This window comes from Grampus griseus, assembly GCF_964374135.1.
Source record: "Grampus griseus genome assembly, chromosome: 3".
Lineage (NCBI taxonomy): Eukaryota > Metazoa > Chordata > Mammalia > Artiodactyla > Delphinidae > Grampus > Grampus griseus.
Genome location: NC_139019.1, coordinates 33,949,611 through 33,969,838, shown reverse-complemented (window position 1 = coordinate 33,969,838; position 20,228 = coordinate 33,949,611). Strand labels below are relative to the sequence as shown.

Genomic DNA, 20,228 nt, shown 5'->3' with positions numbered 1-20,228 from the left:
TACACTTGAGTCTGTGCTCTAGGGATCCAGATTTTTCATTTCAAGATAGAATTCTCTTCTGAAGCTGTTGTTGTGAAGACCAAATTTCTCCACCTGTCAGTCTATTTTCTGAAGGCAATGGACCTTTTATTTATTTATTTATTTTTGGTAATGGACCTTTTAAATCAATGTTATGCTCTTTTAGAAGCACTTGTATCCTCCTCTATCTGTATGCTGAAAAATGTGGATCTGAATTTTTAAGGTATTTCCCACAGGATGAATGTAGTCCAAGGCAGTTGATTCAGTTTTGCCTGGATGGGTCAAGTTTGACTAGATACACTTTCTGAGGTCTGGAGAAAGACACACATATTACATTCTATGCTTCAACCTCACAAACCAAAAGAAGCATGGATTTCTTTTCTCCTTTATTTCCATGACACTACCTGCTCCTAATTTTCATCTTACTTCTATGCCTACTTCTCTCTTTTTTTAATTGAATCAACTTTTCTGCCCATGTTGTTGATTTTCAAATTTTCTCTTCTCGTCCTTCTTTATACTACCTTCCCAGGTCATTTTATCCACTCTCATAGCTCTAACTATTCTTTCTATGTGATGACTCTTGACCAGCTCTATGTCCTGAATATCAGAACTGTACTTAACTGTGAATTAAGATCTCAACTCATATGTCCCAAAGTCACCTCAAAGTCAACATGTCTCAGATTGAACTTAGCACATCCACTGGAAAGCCTTCAGTGCTGTCTTTCCAAGATTAGCAAATGATGCTCACCTGCCAGAATACCGCTGGAAATCTAGGCATCAACATGGCTTCTTTCTCCCTCTCCATCTACATCCAATCCCACACCAGTCAAATGTTGTCATTTTATCTCCTCAGTTCCTTTCAAATATATCTATTGTGGCCACTGAGATGTAAGCTACCATTATCTCTGGTCTGGCTTCCTTCCACAGCTCCCTAATTGTTAGCCCTGATCCCAGTCTTGCTTTCTTCCATTCAATGAAGGCAGACCACTCTCTCTGAATCAAAAGTCTAAGCATATTATTTCCCTGGTTAACAGCTTTCAGTTGGTCTACATTTCTGAAAGCCGTCTATCATCCGGTTCCTTCTTATTTCTCCAACATTTTTAAGACTTCCTTAAATTTTGTAACTTCTCTGAGATTCTTAATCTCATCATTGTCTCTCTACCCACTCACTTCTCTCTCTCCCTCCATCTCATCCAGGAAATTAGTGTCCACATGTATTTCCTCACTCTTTCATTGTTATTGCACTACCATCTCTCAGACCTCAGTTCATTTATCCCTTTTTCATGTCAACCTCCCTTCCTGCTCCCTTAGGTCATAGTGGTTTCTCTTCAATATGCTGTCATAGGATATTGCATCTTTCCTAACATCTCCTGGATCTGTCTGCACGCCCTACTCCTAAGCACGCCCTATTCCTGTCAATGAATGAAGGAATGCTATTTCTTCTGTCTGAAAATGCACTGCATCACCCTGTTCCCACCTTTACCCAGCTAAATCTTCCTAATCCTTCAACATTCAGGGAGCACTCTTCTGAAAAGTTTTTCCTGACTTTGCAAGCTAGGCTAGGTGACTCTCCACTATGCTGTCATGGTAATGAATCATCTTTTATAATTAAGTCAGATCATAACACTCTTCTGCTCAAGGTCCTCCAAAGACTCCCCATTTCGCTCAGAGTAAACCTCAAAACCCTTATAATAGTCTACATGCTCTACAGCATCTGCCTCCCTTTCCTTATTATTTCTCTAACTTCATCTTTTAATACTTTCTTCTTTCTTTTGCCACATTTAGGCACGCTACCATTTCAGGGCCATGGCAGGAACTGAAACGCTTTCCCTAGCTTTCTACATGACAACTCCCTTGTCTCCTTCAAACCCTCGCACAAATGTCCTCTTGTCAATGGACCTGCGTAAGCACCTATTTTAAGTTGCAATCTGCTCCACACCTCTCTGTCTATGCACTCCAAATCCTCCTTTTTTGCTGCGTTTTAATAGCACTTATTCCTTCCTATCAAATGATATAATTAATTTATGATTATTAGTCATCGTTTGTCTTTCCTTATTAGACTGTAAGCTCCACACAGGTGGATATTTGTATCTGCTTTGTTCACTCAGGTATTCCAAGTGCCTTCAAGGGTGTCTGGAACAGAAGAGGTGATCAGTAAATATGGTTAAAGGATGAGCATTGATTGTGCTATACAGTATTAAAATTTTCTTCCTTGTCCACCTGCCCACCACCAAACCATGCACTTGTCAAATGCAGGGAGTTTTGCCCTTAAATCTATTTACAATATCCAGCATATTTGCTGAAAATAGTGGGTTCATAATAAATGTTTGCTAAGTGCATGTATGCATCTCTGACCTCACTACCCCATAGCTTTGCAGGGTTTGCAATCACACTATACCAAACTAGAATATGAGTGCAAGAATGTTGTTTCCTTAGTGGAGAAGCTTCTCTATAAATTCTCATGGCATCTGAGATCTCCAAAGATGGAGTCCAATGTGGACCAAGGTAGTGAATATAGCCAAGCCATCCTTCCATATCCTAGGGTTCCGTATGCATAAAATTGATCCCGGGTTGGTTGAATTCACGGATGCAGAAACCGCGGATGAAAAAGGATGACTTTACTACTTCATTTTATATAAGACACTTGAACATCCACAGACTTTGGTATCTGTGGGGATTCCTGGAACCAATCCCTCGTGGATTCCAGCGATGGCTGTATTTCTCCTGCAGAGTCACTTCAGAGGTTAAGAATTTGCCATTGTCCATTTAGCTTTTTTCTCCATTCTGTGTCTGTAATAGGGGCATTTATTTTAATAAGTTAAAAAACTAAAGGAAGTCCTGGGAATCATGAGCTCAAAAAATAATATCTTTCCTTCTGTGACTTCTCTTTTTTCTTCTTTTCTCAGAGCTCTTCCTGCCATGATGCAGTGGGTCCGCACGCAGAAGCCAGGAGAGAGTGGCATCAATATTGTCACTGCCGATTTCGTAGAACTTGGTGATTTCATCAGCACTGTCATAAAGCTCAACTATGTCTTTGATGAAGGGGAAGCCAACACTTGATAGTACCATTTGGAGTGCCAGTGAATAAGATAGAGAAAACTCACTGTATTAGGCATATTATCTATAAACACTCTGATCTTCCTATTCCACTGAGTCTCTGAGGGAATAAGGGCTGAAAGTGGGTGGGAAAAGGGGGAAACCATTTCTTCAGTGATTATTATCATACTCTACATTACTATAAATATTTCATTTCCCATTTGATGAGCAAAACCTACTTCTAGTGTTAGGAATAAAAAAAGACTAGTACATTTCGTTTCTCAGAATTAGTTTTTGTAACTTATGAGTGTTTACTTGATTGTGTTTCTGATTTCAACCTAGGGCTCCTACACTGTGTATCCTCTAAATGAACCTTTCTGCTCCCTCTCTAGCTCGCTCTTTTTAATCAGCTGTTGTATGGGACTTAAAAATAACTAAATGCCCAACATAACGTGTATTACCAATACATTGTTGTGCTGAAATGTACTTGTTTTGTGGGACCTGGTATAATATTCTGTAGTCTGCAATCTCACTAACTTTGGGTCATAAACAATATGCATCAAATCTGTTTCCCTGCATAAGTAATATTGGTGGCCATAATCAGTAATTTTTGTGTTATATAAAAACAATAGTGTTTCACAGTATTTCTATTTAAGGCAGCTATAAATATAGAGTAAAAACTTTTGTGGAAGAACTATTAGTGCCAACTCCATAGTGAAAAATGGGGGTGGGGAAGAGACGGATATCATTTTAATTCAGAAATCTCTTAACTAATATTGTCCTACAAATGCTCAGTAAATGAAAAATTATGACAAGAGTTGTTAAAATCAGAAAACTCTGAAAAGAACTCTTACAAAAGTTCTTCTAATAATTATCTTGACTGAAAAAATAAAAAGAAGAAAAGAAAGAAATGAAAGATTGAGCAAGCTTTCCTAACAAATTGAGATTTCCAAATATGTCATTCTAAATCCCAGATTTTGAGGAATATATTCTGAGAAGGTTCAATGTGAGTTTTTTTACTTGAAGTTGAGGAAAATGGAAGGGTGGCAGAGTGAATTAGAGCAATGTTTTTGAAACTATGACCGTGAACTCTCAAGGATCGGTGAAATATTTTTAGGAGATTCTTAAATACAGGTGATTTGGGCAGACTTATTGAAAAGCACTTCTGTGTCCCACCCCAGGGTCAAGTTTGAGGCAGAGGCCAAAGTTTCACAGAAAGTTTCTGCCATCCACCATTTGATAGTCCAGGTGTATGAGGAAGAAAAATGGTAATGCAACTTTGAGCACTGCTTCTGCCTTGGTGTCTTTGTGATGCTTGACAGCTCTAAACAATCTTAAAAGAGCATGATAGCCCTTACCAATATGCCTCACAGGAATATTGTGAGGCATTTATAAAAATCTATAAAATTTGCTGAATTTGTACAATTCTGAATTATTTTATCTTCATGTTTAGAAATAATCTCACCTCAATAGTTTCCTGGGAAAACACAGTCCATGTAAAATGGGGCCATAGAGAAATAAAAGCATGCTCTCAGCTTTCAGTTAATTTAGATGTATGACATGTGGTTTAATCTCTGAGTCCTAGGTAAGGGATTTAATTCCAAGGTTACATACATCAAAATTATAAATAATCAAGAGTTGATTAAAAGATTATAAATACTCACTATGAGAAAATAGTGCTTATTAGCAGCTGTGGGGAAGGAAGAGAAATTGTTTATACTGAAGAGAACATTTATGAAAAGTGTGCAGGTGTGTGTGGTTGACCAAGTAGCATGCATATACACACAACAGATATGATCTCCATTCCAATTGTGTGTATATGTCTCAACAGACAAAATATATCAATATATACCCACTCTTGTGCAGGCAGACAGACACAAATACACACAAACACACACAGTCATGGACAGACACAGTGAAATTCTTCTTTTCAAGTGAAAACTTAGGTAATATTAAGTAATTTAATTTTAGGACCAAAACCCTTAACAATGTATGAAAAAGAGTTGATGAGATTTTTGAAAGTAGAGTAGCTGATCATGTTCAAATATTTTTGTAAAAATCGATATTAATTATCTACAAATATAATTTTCTTTCTGCTTTCCCTCCCCCTTGCAGTTTTATTGTCTTTCTATCTCTCTCACCTGCTCTTTATATGCAATTGAATATGAATCCTTTCTAAAGGACTATAGCTTATTGAAATTTATGTCCTGTGAAGTTGTTTTTTGGGGAGGTTTTCTCTGACTATTCATTATTCATCCCTCAGGAGGATCTTTAGCGAAGCACACTTGCAATGACACAAGAATTTAACTTATAAATGTATGAGAAAACAGATCTTTCAACATATTCAATACAAATGAAAAATGAATAAAATATAGAGGTACATATGTTGTGTTTTCTTGAACTTAGATGCTTTCTTATGTTTGCTTAGAATTAGCTTTGTCATACCTGTCATTTGGGTGCTGGAAAAAAACAAACATGCTGAAGCATTAGATTAATTTTCCGGTTTCTGAGTTAGAGAAAGCTTTTAATTGCTATTAATGATATGCACATAGAATCCTTGTTTGACAAAAGATACTTCCAAGCCAATGTTTGGTGTCCACGTGGATGTACAGTATCTAAGTAACAGGCACTGGGAGTAAATGGACTTGCCTTAATTTCTAAAGGAGGGAACAGGTAGAAGTGAACCATGCATCCTCCACTAGAGGAAGAGTTCACTAGGAGGGATTCCTTTGCAAGGGGAATGGAGAGAAAATGCCTTTGGCTGTCTTCTGCCCATTAGCCCTGCTCTGGGACACACTTAGGGAGCAGGCTGTGGGCCTTAAATAAAGAGGTAGGGGGTGAGGACTAGTGGTATGCAATCAGAGCTTACCATCAGCCTAAGCTCCTTTGTCTTAGCTGGGCATTGAGTTTCCAGAGAGTTAGAGCACAAGGGCTACAAATAGACCCCCAAATGGTAGGAGATACATCTTGGTGCATTTTTTGTTTTGCTTATTTCTTAAGACTTTTCCATCACAAGTCCTGCAAGGCAAAGAAAACAGAAACAAAATCCAACTTTTACCCAATCTACAGCAGGAAATCAAAGGAGTGAGTGGCTGAGATGAGGGAAAATATACAAAGAGTATCATTTTTGGGTTTGCTTTCCTGTCTGTAATTTCAAAGGACGAATATTTAGATACTCCTGCCATTATTCTTATGTCTCCCTTATTACTACACAATCATATGAATACAGAGAATGAGGAGGCATCTTTTAAAAGCCTTAGGATATTCTATATGATGACCTCAATATTCACTTTCAGCCATACTGGGAAAACTCACGTTTCATGGAGTGCCACCTAACAATGAATGTATTAGAGCATAAAGTATTTGGTATGTATGCACCTGTGTGTGTACACACGTCCTCACACACACACACACATACACACACACACACAGACACACACACACACACACACACACACACACACACAACATGCACATCTCACACACTATTCAAGCTGAAACTGCACTCTAATCACTCAACCTGATTCTATTGTCATTTTAACTCTTAAAATTAGTATCTCCTACGTAAGTAGGAACAAACATAATTCAAATATTTAAGAGGAGAAAAATCACTAGAAAACCAATGAAAAATGAGATCTTCATAAATAAGAAATGCCTAGCAGTAATAGTCTAACTACACTGTCAATTACACTTCAAGCTAGAGAATCAAGGATGGACTTAAATATAAATCACAAACAGACAGACATGCATCTTCGCTTAATGTTGTTTTAAGTTCTTTGAGTTCTAACATGTTTTAGCCAAGGTTACCCATTCAGGATCTCCCCTGTTAGGATTCCAGACTGGAAGTTTGGAAGTCTCAGGAAATGTATGTGTTCATGACTTTTTCAGTTCTACAATTTTAATGATCCAATGACACAATCTTCTGACCTTTGGTTGCTAGTCCAAATGAGAGCTCCACAGGTAGAGTGCTCGCTTTTTGAATTGCTAATAGAAAATAATGCGGAGTGTCCCTCAGGATATGCTAAACAAGGTTTTTAAAAGTATTTTATTTTATAGCACTTTAGTTTTTTCAACTAGATTTCAGTGACACAATGGTGTAAATGCTGTATTTGCCATAACTTATTGGTGGCTCCTGTGTTACATACAGTTTTAAATAATGCTCTAAATTATTTGTTTCCCAATGACAGCGATAAAATGTTCTGTAGAATTTGTAAAACGTGTTGATTAAGTCAGTTGAAAATTGTGCAATTTTTATTTCATTTGTGATACTCTTTTGTAGGTATTAGTCCTAAATGTGTATTTCTATGAGTCAGAAGTATGTGCTTGTATGTGGTATGTGTGTATTAAGTATACTGTATCTTATACAAAATCAAACTTATCCTAAAGAAAAAGGCACATTATGACCAGCCTTAATTCATTGACATTTTTGTTATTGTTTCAATTTGGGATTAAAATTTTAAAAGAAATTATATTTTTGTTAAAAATGGCCTTTTTTTTTTAATCACATGAGAAATGTGCTTTGGCACTCATCTGAGTTCCTACAAGCAAATAGTCCAGCTTGTGGAACACCCAATGCTCTTTAAGTTTCAAACATCAATTAATTTATTAACTTCATTAACATGCAAAGAAACTAAATTCAGATTCATTTCCATCAACAACAGAACCAGTGCATTCCTAAAGCTGTTCTTCCAAATATGGAACCCATTTTGCTTAAAGGATAAGTTTTCCATAAAAAACTGTTTCTCCAAACCATTACTTTTTAAAAAATTGGATCTTCTCAAGTGAGATGGACTGCCTTGGCCCTGTGAGAGTCAGTAAAGACCCTTTGCAAAAAAACAGGATGCAACACTCTTAAATTTTTGCTATCTGCCTATATGCAGTTTAGCAATAAAAAACTAAGTACTAATTTGAGGATCTGCACAGGTGGCCATGTTCAAAGCAAAACTCTGTAATCTTCGGGCCTGGGATCTTGGTATGGAATATTAATCAATCTTCTTTCCTCTCTTTCTCCATCTTCAATTATTTTTGTCCCATATTTAAGGTTGCTAGGTAGAATACAGGACACCCAGTGAAATTCGAATTTCAGATACATATGAATATTTTTAGTATAAGTATTTTCCCAATATTTCATGAGATGTACTTATACAAAAAAATGACTCATTGTTAATCTGAAATTCACATTTAACTGGTTGTGTTTGTATTTTTTTCTAATCTGGCATCCCTATCCATCCTGACTTTCTACTTTTTTCATCAGGGCTACCTACCTATAGGGGGTAAAATTCTACCTCTTTCTACACTCCTGTGTTAAGATACTTCACGAAAGTCCATAGTCCTAATACCCTTCATGAAGGAAAATATTGGCCCATGCCAAGTCCTACAAATGCATTATGAAGGACCCACTCAAATATAGGAGGAATAATCAGATAAGAACTTTTATAAGATTAATGCCACATTCACTGGCCTGTTGTGAGATCCAAGTCTCGCTCCACCTGCCCCCCTTAATCCCTTAAGTAACATTTCTCAATAATTGGGACAACCAGTAACACACCCAGACATTTAAAATGACCCTGGAGTATATATAGTAGCACCTTCCAACCCATACCAGGACCTCTTTTAAATTTTATTATTTTTTTCTTTCAGAGAGGTAACAAACTAATCCCTTACTTTTCTCATTAACATCTTACCACAGATTATTTTTATCAGATTAGAACTGGTCTCCTACAGAACTGTAGAAAATTTGACATAGGAACTCTCTTGACTGCCTGAGGAAGGGAGGAGTCTGAGGTCTGAACACAGCTCTGTCGGTGTCTACTCGGGCAGCAGGTGGGAGATAGAATGTAGCGCCTGACCATGAAGCCAGCACCTGACAGGGGCGCTCGCCAAAGCAGATTATCACAACCAGCGCTTTTTCTGAGGAAACCCAACACGTCCCAGAGTAAGAACAGTGGGATCTAAGGCCAGTTTCTAGAACACTTTTCAGAGAGTAGAACCATGTCGGCATTCCTAAAATAGAGTTTTCAAATACTGTTGTATCCAATGGTGAATCCTTGACAGAGTCCGAATGTGGATGGAGTTTCAGAACATTTAGATAGCTACCTCCTCCCTTGAAATTTGTGTAAGTGATAAGAAAATCCAAATCCCTTAATGTAACATTTCCATCTCATGGCCCCTGCTGTCACACATTTGTGTTGATTTGCTTCATGTTTATAGGATGGGAATTTGCAGAGCTGGTGACATTTCCTTCATTGGACACTAGAAATTCACCAGAGGGAGACAGATCTGTGCCTTCTCTTTTTAGGATCTGGTCATTGATACTTTAATAAATGTGGTGTAAAAAAATACATGCCTACAGTTCTGTTTAGCAAATGTGAAATTTTTTTTGATAAGATCGTGTTCTTAATGTTTAAAAATGTTTCTTTGTATCCAGTGAAAAGCTTAATAAAGTCCTGATACCAGTTGTCTTAATATTTTTATTTCATATTCATCAGTGCTGCATGATAGCCCCAAAGTGGATCTCTTAAATAGGACACGACTCAGAGCAACAGGAAATATCATTCTTTTTTAAAAATATAAATCACCATATTAGGATTTCCTCTGTGAAAGAATATAGTATTCTCCACCAATAAATGCAATGCCATGAGTGCTTCCATTACATCAAAGTTAGGTATCTCCGAAGTCTGATGCTTTTAACTTCTGATATTGCCACAAAGGCCAATATCAGTATAGCAATACTATGTTAATATAGTATATTAATATTATAAAACAGCGTCTTGAGTTAAAAGCTTAATGTGAAATCTACTTTTGCTGAACCTCCACTATGTCCAATGCGTGAAATATTATGTCAGAAGTGAAATTGTATTTCACCAAATAAACCCTACTTGTTGGGTTCAAATCAGTCTTAAAACAAAGCTTAAGCATTGTAATAGTATTATAAAAACCCAGCAAAAAACTGTGGTCCAAGATTATTTTTGAGGTTGAATTTGGACATAAATCCCCCAAAACGCTCTGCTTGTTATATACACTGGTAGGTTCATGACATTAGAGGATTTCTATTTATAAAGCTGTAATGATTTCTACATTTATGAAATCATATATATCTGCAAATAATATTCCACATAAGTATATCTTGGACCTTAACATAACACTGCTATAGTTTTATCATGGCCATTATTTATTTATTCAGTAATTCAGCAATTATTTGCCAAATGCCTACTATACAGCAGGTCCCCTGCTAAGCACTACAAAGCATTTCTAAGATGTTCTTTAGGACAGTGGATAAGTACATCTCAGGTAGTTTATCATTAGAAATAACAGGTGGCATTATTTTGTCCTCTAAACAAACAAATATAAATTCATTCTCAATGATCTTTTCAAAGAAATATCCCCAGATAGTAAAACTGTTTGAACACAGTTGTTCCTGAAAGCCTGAGAAGAAAGGGACAATTTCTACAGTAAGTATAATGGGAAATAGGTTGGTCTTACCATGAAGAGTGGATCCCCCCCCTCCCCCGCCACGATCCCTGTCACCATGCATAGGATGCTGTGTGTGAACTTGGGTGCCATATTCTATCCATAGCTCCAAAACAGCAAAAACAGAGGCTCCGGGCTTCCCTGGTGGCGCAGTGGTTGGGGGTCCGCCTGCCAATGCAGGGGACACGGGTTCGTGCCCCGGTCCGGGAAGATCCCACATGCCGCGGAGCGGCTGGGCCCGTGAGCCACGGCCGCTGAGCCTGCGCGTCCGGAGCCTGTGCTCCGCAATAGGAGAGGCCACAGCAGTGAGAGGCCCGCGTACCGCAAAAAAAAAAAAAAAAAAAACAGAGGCTCCATCCCTTTTCTTTGCTCCCCACTTCCAGAGCTTCAGATGAAACTTCTTTTTCTCGCCAGCAGAGGCTGATCTCCTAAAGTAAAGCAGACCCCATAAAGAAGTGTCTCCCTCCCATGGGGTAAAGACGGTGATACCTCCTAGACCAAAGGAGTCCACATATCAGCTGGCTTTGGACGAAATATTTCTTTCTTAGTGGAAAGTAATATTGTGGTACGATGGAGCATTTCAACATTGAATGTCAACAGGTGGTTTAATATGTGTCCGTCATAATAACCGCACTGAATTAAGTGGCAAGACATGAACCTAAATGTAACTGGGCATCTTCTACCATATTCATCTTTCAGTCCTGTGGATAGAAATATTCCTGGGAGCAACTGGAGCTTTAGGCAACAGTGAACCACATTAAATTCTAGAAAGTGGGATGTAGTACCCTGAGTGAGAAGCAGAGGAGGGCGGTGGAGAACTCCAGTGCTGGCAGCTCCAAGCTTTCCTTGGCAGAATGTTTATCCTCTACTCACAGTTTTTCCCTCAGAGGAACATGTAAGCTTGACCCCTTGGGGTTTTACTGAGAAATAATGAAGGAAAAAAATCTCTTGCCTCAACACAACTGCTCAGCTATTATTAAATTGTACTCTTTCATTATGGAAAAAGAAAAATGTGCCTACAGACTGGTTTCTATTTGGGCATGGGGAAAAGGCAGACAATATTAATTTTGAACCAATAATTCTTTTCTCATTGGACTAAAAGGTTATGAATCTTTGATTTAAGCTTTAAAGTTAGAGGCGCATCTTCGCTGTTTTTGTATTCCCAGGGCATAGCAGTTATTAAAAGAGTTTGGAAACAATGAAATGAAATTGTGACAGGTTATGACCCAATCGAGTGGTAGACAAGTGCTTGATCAGGGCTGTGCACATGCGGAGCACAGTCGGATGTTGATGAGTGTTCCGAAAAGTACCAGCAGTATCCTCCACTTCTTGCATTCCTTGGAGAAATATTGACAATATTGGGAGAATTTAGGGGAAAATACACTGCGTGGTGTTCTCTTCACACACTAAGGCCTCTTCTCTTAGCTGTAAAGTCAACTCTAAATCTTTGTGAAGAATATGCACCCAGGGGAACTTGCGTTAAGATGCATCGATTTAAAAGGAGCTGAGAAAGGGTACGAGAGGGGATTCCATTTTGAGCTTCAACAAATCTCTTGTTAAATTTTCCCATCCCTCATCCTTTTGCAGATACAAGTGGGGTTGCATGAATACATTAACTAAAATTCCACAGGCTCCTGTTTCCACACAAGAGCTCTGCTCACACACCCTTTGGAAAGACTGTCCCTTCACCACACTTTCCTGCATCCCCAGAAGATGTTTTCTGTGCCGAGTAAAACTCCATGACCTCCGGCTACTGGCTGCTGCTGCACTCTCATCTCAATGCCCCCTGTGGTCTCCAGTCATTGCCCTTTCTCCACCAGAACCAGCAACCTGCCCAATTGGCACTGCTTACCCCCAGCTGAGCATCACTCCAGAGGTCAAGTCCTCAGGTGCCAAAGGGATGAGTGGTCTAGTGCCAAGTGAATAGAAGTGAGGAAATACTTCTCTCTTTATGTTATATCCTTGTGTCCCAAAATAATTAATTAACCAAAATAAGAGGCAAAGAGCTTATTCAACTCCCCCTCCCACCTCTCTTTCTCTCCCCGTTATGGGCTTGGGACAGATATCAATTCCAGTGACAGCCACTATGTCATTCTGAAAAATCACTGCTCCCGTCTGAGGACCAAGGCTTTTTTGCTGGTCAAATTTATCTTCCTGGTTTTTCCTTCTCTCAAGAAATTATCTTAGGGATTTCCTTAGTTCTTATACAATAGGCGTCTGATAGACCCACCCTCCCAATTCTGTTATTTAGTTTCATTCTACATTCCACAGATGCATGTGGCCTAAAAGGACCAGCAGCTCCTGCCCATAGCCATCTCCACAAGATGGGCAAATGAGCAAACTGGGTAAGGGACTTGGTGTACAGGTACCTAGCTTCTCCTTACTGGGATTCCTCCTTCCCCTGTCCACCACAAAGAAAACTTATTCCCTCACAAACAATCTGATGAACTTATTCACAATGAAGTATTGATATTACCAGGGCTTAAAATAGTGGTTTTCAAACATTTTTTTACTTTAAAGACACATTTACAGAAAGGTTAAACTCACAAAACAGCATATTACAGATGGGAAAGGCCAATGGCTCTGTGTCCCCCTTCTATGAGTTCTTCTGGGTATTCCTACAGAAATTCCTAGGACTCCCCTGAGCTGCACTTCTCAAACTTTATTATGCCTACAATTACCAGAATCTTAATAAAATGCAGATTCTGATTCAGGAAAATGAGGATGGAGCCCCAGATTCTGACTTTCAAACAAGCTCCTAAATGATGCTGATCCTGCTATGGCAGGCATCCCACTTTGAGTAGCCAGGCTATGGAGCCCAACTTTAGAACAACTGCTAAGTCTTGAGTTTTCCATGAGATTTACTTGGTGGGGGGGGAGGGTAAATGACCAAATCTTTAACTATAAAACATACAGTTTGAGTGGAGGAATTATTATAGGAAAGAAGAAAACCAAGCCTCGTCAACCGAAAGCCACCAGTAACTACCTGTGGTCTTATGAAGTCAGGTTTATTTACCCATCGCAGTAAGAGAGACCAGGCGGAAGATGAAACATGGATTATCTCACCAAACTAAGGAAAACAGAGTTGTTACAGAGTTCTGTGCAGGGGTGGGCTTTAGATGAAATTTAAGTCTATTATGATAGGCTCAAAGCAAAGTAAGGCTGTGTAAAGGGTCTGGGCTGCAAAACAGGCCTAATGTCTTGGCCCTTCAAAGTTAATACAGCTGAGGAAGGCTGTGTGCAGAAACCCTGGATGTGAACTTCTGCTCCCAGGTTGTGAATTGAAGCTGATTTCCTGTATCAAAGTGACTTAGATCCTGCATGCGTGAGTGAGATGTTTCGTTCTTACTGATAGAATTTCCAATAGCCTTCATTACTCAAGAAGGGGGTTATTATGACACTTTAGAGCTGCAGTGTGTCCTTGAGAGAAGTATTTCCTGTTAACTTTGAAGAGCTGACTTTATCTATGCCTGTTATTCCAGCCTAATGAATGGCCAGGCAGATTTTACTTTCTTAGTCCAAGCTATTTTTTTAATTTCTCAGTTCCTAAGAGACAGAAATACAACCCAAATTAATTTAAGCCAAAAGAAAAAAAAAAAAAGCGGAAACTTTTCAGGCTAATTGAAACTGAAAAAGAAGTAGCTTTGGGGATAACTGTATCTGTGCTCTCATAAAATATCATTAGGGCTTGATTTTTCTCCATCTCTCAGTTTTACTTGCCTCTGCATTGACTATATTTAAGTTGGGTTTTTTCACACTAAGGCAAGATGATCAAAGAGAATTTCTTTTTCTCAATAATTTGAACTGAAAGAAAATTTTGAGTCTCATTGGTCTGAGTTGGGCTTCACGTCAAGTTCCCAGTTGTGAGAATGGATGGAGAATGGGGAAATGGCGGCTTATAAGGAAAATTGAAGTTCTGGACTAGAAGATGTGAGAAGTTGCTCTAGCCAAGTACAAACACAGATGTTCTTTACAGACTTTCCCAATACCCTGAAATCATGTCCTGTAGGAGGCACTGCTTTCCTTTATTCAAAATGTTGGCCTTTATTGCTTTCAGTCTGAATTCCAGAGATGAGAGAGTAACAATTAATGCTAAGTATATTTTTAACTTTTTATGTTTTGGGGTCTTTTTAAAAATCTTTTTTATCGTAAATAATTTCAAACTTACAGAAAAGTTGCCAAAATAATGGAGAAAACTTCCATGTACACTTTCCTCAGAGTCATTTGTTGATTAATATTTTTCAATGTTCTAAAACTAGTGTGTTTTAAAGTATTATTCACATTCCAGAAGCAATTAAGATGTCCTAACTGAAAACTTTAAAAATCTATATCCTTGGGAGGACCTTCAAGATGGCGGAGAAGTAAGACATGGAGATCACCTTCCTCCCCATAAATACATCAAAAATACACCTGGGCTTCCCTGGTGGCGCAGTGGTTGAGAGTCCGCCTGCTGATGCAGGGGACGCGGGTTCGTGCCCCGGTCCGGGAAGATCCCACATGCCGCGGAGCGGCTGGGCCCGTTGAGCCATGGCTGCTGAGCCTGCGCGTCTGGAGCTTGTGCTCTGCAACGGGAGAGGCCACAACGGTGAGAGGCCCGCGTACCACAAAAAAAAAAAAAAAAAAAAAAAAAAAATACACCTACATGTGCAACAACTCCTACAGAACACCTACTGAACGCTGGCAGAAGACCTCAGACGTCCCATAAGGCAAGAAACTCTCCACGTACCTGGGTAGGGCAAAAGAAAAAAGAAAAAAACAGAGGCAAAAGAATAGGGAGGGGACCTGCACCAGTGGGAGGGAGCTGTGAAGGAGGAAAAGTTTCCACACAATAGGAAGCCCCTGTGCGGGCGGAGACTTCGGGTGGCAGAGTGGGGAAGCTTCGGAGCCACGGAGGAGAGCGCAGCCACGGGGGTGCGGAGGGCAAAGCAGAGAGATTCCCGCACAGAGGATTGGTGCCGACCGGCACTCACCAGCCCGAGAGGCTCGTCTGCTCACACGCCGGGACGGGCGGGGGCTGGGATCTGAGGCTCGGGCTTCGGAGGTCGGATCCCAGGGAGAGGACTGGGCTTGGCTGCGTAAACACAGCCTGAAGGGGGCTAGTGCACCACAGCTAGCCAGGAGGGAGTCCAGGAAAAAGTCTGGACCTGTGTAAGAGGCAAGAGACCATTGTTTTGGGGTACACAAGGAGAGGGGATTCAGAACACGGCCTAAATGAGCTTCAGATATGGGCACAAGCCGCAGCTATCAGCACGGACACCAGAGATGGGCATGAAACGCTAAGGCTGCTGTTGCAGCCTCCAATAAGCCTGTGTGCAAGCACAGGTCACTATCCACACCTCCCCTCCTGGAGCCTATGCAGCCCGCCACTGCCAGCGTCCCATGATCAAGGGACAACTTCCCAGGGAGAACACACAGCACACCTCAGGCTGTTGCGTCATGCCAGCCTCTGCCTCCGCAGGCTCACCCCGCAATCCATACCCCTCCCGCCCCCCAGCCTAAGCGAACCAGAGCCCCCTAATCAGTGATTTCTTTAAGCCTGTCCTGTCGGGGGGAAGAAAAGACGTCAGAGGGTGACCTACATGAAGAGGTGGGGCCAAATCTAAAGCTGAAGCTGAACCCTGGGACCAGTGCGAACAAAGAAGAAAAAGGGAAATCTCTCCTAGAGCCTCAAGAGCAGCGGATTAAGTCTCCACAGTCAACTTGATGTACCCTGCATCTGTGGAATACCTGCATAGACAACAAATCATCCCAAACTGAGGTGGTGGACTTTGGGAGCAACAGTAGACTTGGGGTTTGCTGTATGTGACTGACTAGTTTCTGATTTTTATGTGTATCTTAGAATAGTTTTTAGCACTTATTATTCATGGATTTGTTTATTGGTTTGGTTGCTTACTTATTTTTATTACTTTATTTTTTTGTTTTAATAATATTTTCTTAATTTTTTTTATTTTAATAACTTTATTTTATTTTTTCTTTCTTTTTATTCTCCCAGTTCTTCAGAGCCGTGTGGCTGACAGGGTGTTGGGGCTCCAGCCAGCTGTCAGGCCTGAGCCTTTGAGGTTGGAGAGCCGAGTTCAGGACACTGGACCACCAGAACCTCCTGGCCCCATGTAATATCAATGGGCAAGAGCTCTCCCAGAGATCTCCAGCTAATGCTAAGACCCAGCTCCATGCAAGAACCAGCAAGCTCCAGTGCTGGACACCCCACTGAGAAGATCCAGCCTCATCCACTAAAACACAGGCACCAGTCCCCTCCACCAGGACACCTACACAAGCCACTGAACCAACCTTAGCCACTGGGGGCAGACACCAAAAACAACAGGAACTACAAAACTGGAGCCTGCTAAAAGGAGACCCCAAACACAGTAAGTTAAGCAAAATGACAACACAGAGAAATACGCAGTAGGTGAAGGAGCAAAGTAAAAATCCACCACACCAAACAGATGAAGAAAAAAATAGGCAGTCTACCTGAAAAAGAATTCAGAATAATGATAGTAGAGATATTCCAAAATCTTGGAAATAGAATGGAGAAAATACAAGAAGTGTTTAACAAGGACCCAGAAGAACTAAAGAGCAAACAAAAAATGATGAACAACACAATAAATTAAATTAAAAATTCTCTAGAAGGAATCAATAGCAGAAAAACTGTGGCAGAAGAACGGATAAGTGACCTGGAAGACAAAATAGTGGAAATAACTACTACAGAGCAAAATAAAGAAAAAAGAATGAAAAGAATTGAGGACAGTCTTAGAGACTTCTGGGACAACATTAAGTGCACCCACATTTGAATTATAGGGGTCCCAGAAGAAGAAGAGAAAAAGAAATGGACTGAGAAAATATTTGAAGAGATTATAGATGAAACCTTCCCTAAAATGGGAAAGGAAATAGTTAATGAAGCCCAGGAAGTAGAGTCCCATACAGGATAAATCCAAGGAGAAACACGCCAAGACACATATTAATCAAACTATCAAAAATTAAATACAAAAAAAAAATATTAAAGCAGCAAGGGAAAAGCAACATACAAGGGAATCCCCATAACGTTAACAGCTGACCTTTCAGCAGAAACTCTGCAAGCCAGAAGGGAGTGGCAGAATATATTTAAAGTGATGAAAGGGAAAAAAACTACAACCAAGATTACTCTACCCAGCAAGGATCTCATTCAGATATGATGGAGAAATTAAAACCTTTACAGACAAGCAAAAGCTAAGGGAATTCAGCACCACCAAACCAGCTTTACAACAAATGCTAAAGGAACTTCTGAGGCAGGAAACACAAGAGAAGTAACAAACCCAAAACAATTAAGAAAATGGTAATAGGAACACATATATTGATGATTACCTAAAATGTAAATGGATTAAATGTTCCAACCAAATACATAGACTGGCTGAATGGATACAAAACAAGACCTGTATATATGCTGTCTACAAGAGACCCACTTCAGATCTAGGGAAACATACAGACTGAAAGTGAAGGGATAGAAAAAGATATTCCATGCAAATGGAAATCAAAAGACAGTTGGAATAGGAATTCTCATATCAGACAAAATAGACTTTAAAATAAAGACTATAACAAGAGACAAAAAAGGACACTACATAATGATCAAGGGATCAATCCAAGGAGAAGATATAACAATTGTAAATATTTATGCATGCAACATAGGAGCACCACAATACATAAGGCAAATGCTAACGGCCATAAAAGCGGAAATCAACAGTAACACAACTATACTAGGGGCCTAACACCCCACTTTTACCAATGGACAAATCATCCAGACAGAGAATTATTAAGGAAACACAACCTTTAAATGACACATTAAACAAGATGGACTTAATTGATATTTATAGGACATTCCATTCAAAAAAAACAGAATACAATTTCTTCTCAAGCATCTTTTCTGACCACAACACTATGAGACTAGGTATCAATTACACGAAAAAAAACCTGTAAAAAATACAAACACATGGAGGCTAAACAATACACTACTAAATAACCAAGAGATCACTGAAGAAATCAAAGAGGAAATCAAAAAATACCTAGAAACAAATGACAATGAAAACACGATGACCCAAAACCTATGGGATGCAGAAAAAGCAGTTCTAAGACGGAAGTTTATAGCAATACAATCCTACCTCAAAAAACAAGAAAAATCTCAAATAAACAACCTAACCTTACACCTAAAGCAACTACAGAAAGAAGAACAAAAAAAACCCCAAAGTTAGCCGAACGAAAGAAATCATAAAAATCAGATCAGAAATAAATGAAAAAGAAATGAAGGAAACAATAGCAAAGATCAATAAAACCAAAAGCAGGCTCTTCGAGAAGATAAACAAAAGTGATAAACCAATAGACAGACCAATCAAGAAAAAAAGGGAGAAGACTCAAATCAACAGAATTAGACATGAAAAAGGAGAAGTAACAACTGATACTGCAGAAATACAAATGATCATGAGAGATTACTACAGCAACTCTATGCAAAAAAAATGGACTACATGGAAGAAATGGACAAATTCTTTGAAAAGTACAACCTTCCGAGACTGAACCAGGAAGAAATAGAAATTTTAAACAGACCAATCACAAGCACTGAAATTGAAACTGTGATTAAAAATCTTCCAACAAACAAAAGCCCAGGACCAGATGGCTTCACAGGTTAATTCTATCAAATATTTAGAGAAGAGCTAACACCTATCCTTTGCAAACTCTTCCAAAATATAACAGAGGGAGGAAAATTCTCAAACTCATTCTACAAGGTCACCATCACCCTGACACGAAACCAGACAAAGATGTCACACACACAAAAAAAAAAACCTACAGACCAATATCACTGATGGACATAGATGCAAAAATCCTCAACAAAATACTAGCAAACAGAATCCAACAGAACATTGAAAGGATCATACACCATGATCAAGTGGGGTTTATCCCGGGAATGCAAGGATTCTTCAATATATGCAAATCAATTACTGTGATAGACTATATTAAAAAATTGAAGGATAAAAACCATATGATCATCTCAATAGTTGCAGAAAAAGCTTTTGACAAAGTTCAATACCCATTAATGATAAAAACTGGCATAGAGGGAAACTTTCTCAACATAATAAAGGCCATATATGACAAACTCACAGCACACATCATTCTCAATGGTGAAAAATCCTCTAAGATCAGGAACAAGACAAGGATGGCCACTCTTACCCTTTTATTCAACATAGTTTTGGAAGTTCTAGCCACAGCACAGAGAAGAAAAAGAAATAAAAGGAATACAAATTGGAAAAGAAGAAGTAAAACTGTCACTGTTTGCAGATGACATGATACTATACATAGAAAATCCTAAAGGTGCCAACAAAAAACTACTAGAGCTAATCAATGAAATTGTTTAAGTTGCAGAATACAAAATTAATGCACAGAAATCTCTTGCATTCCTATACACTAGTGTTGAAAAATCTGAAAGAGAAATTAAGGAAACACTCCCATTTACCATTGCAACAAAAAGAATAAAATACCTAGGAATAAACCTACCTAGGGAGACAAAAGACCTGTATACAGAAAACTATAAGACATTGATGAAAGAAATTAAAGATGATACAAACAGATGGAGAGGTATACCATGTTATTGGATTGGAAGAATCAATATAGTGAACATGAATATACTACCCAAAGCAATCTACAGATACAATGCAATCCTTATCAAATTACCAATGGCAATTTTT

The 20,228-nt window shown here is 39.1% G+C and overlaps 1 protein-coding gene across 1 annotated transcript in view; it reads left to right on the top strand.

The window, feature by feature from the left end:
- Positions 1 to 3,078, top strand: part of PLCXD3 (phosphatidylinositol specific phospholipase C X domain containing 3) — a gene marked incomplete at both ends in the record, with an annotated part of 183,982 nt that extends 180,904 nt beyond the window's left edge. The window contains one exon of the mRNA XM_082650270.1: positions 2,925 to 3,078. Within this exon, the coding sequence (XP_082506396.1) occupies positions 2,925 to 3,078 (154 nt within the window). The remainder of the gene's footprint in view (positions 1 to 2,924) is intronic.
- Positions 3,079 to 20,228: the final 17,150 nt, after the last annotated feature.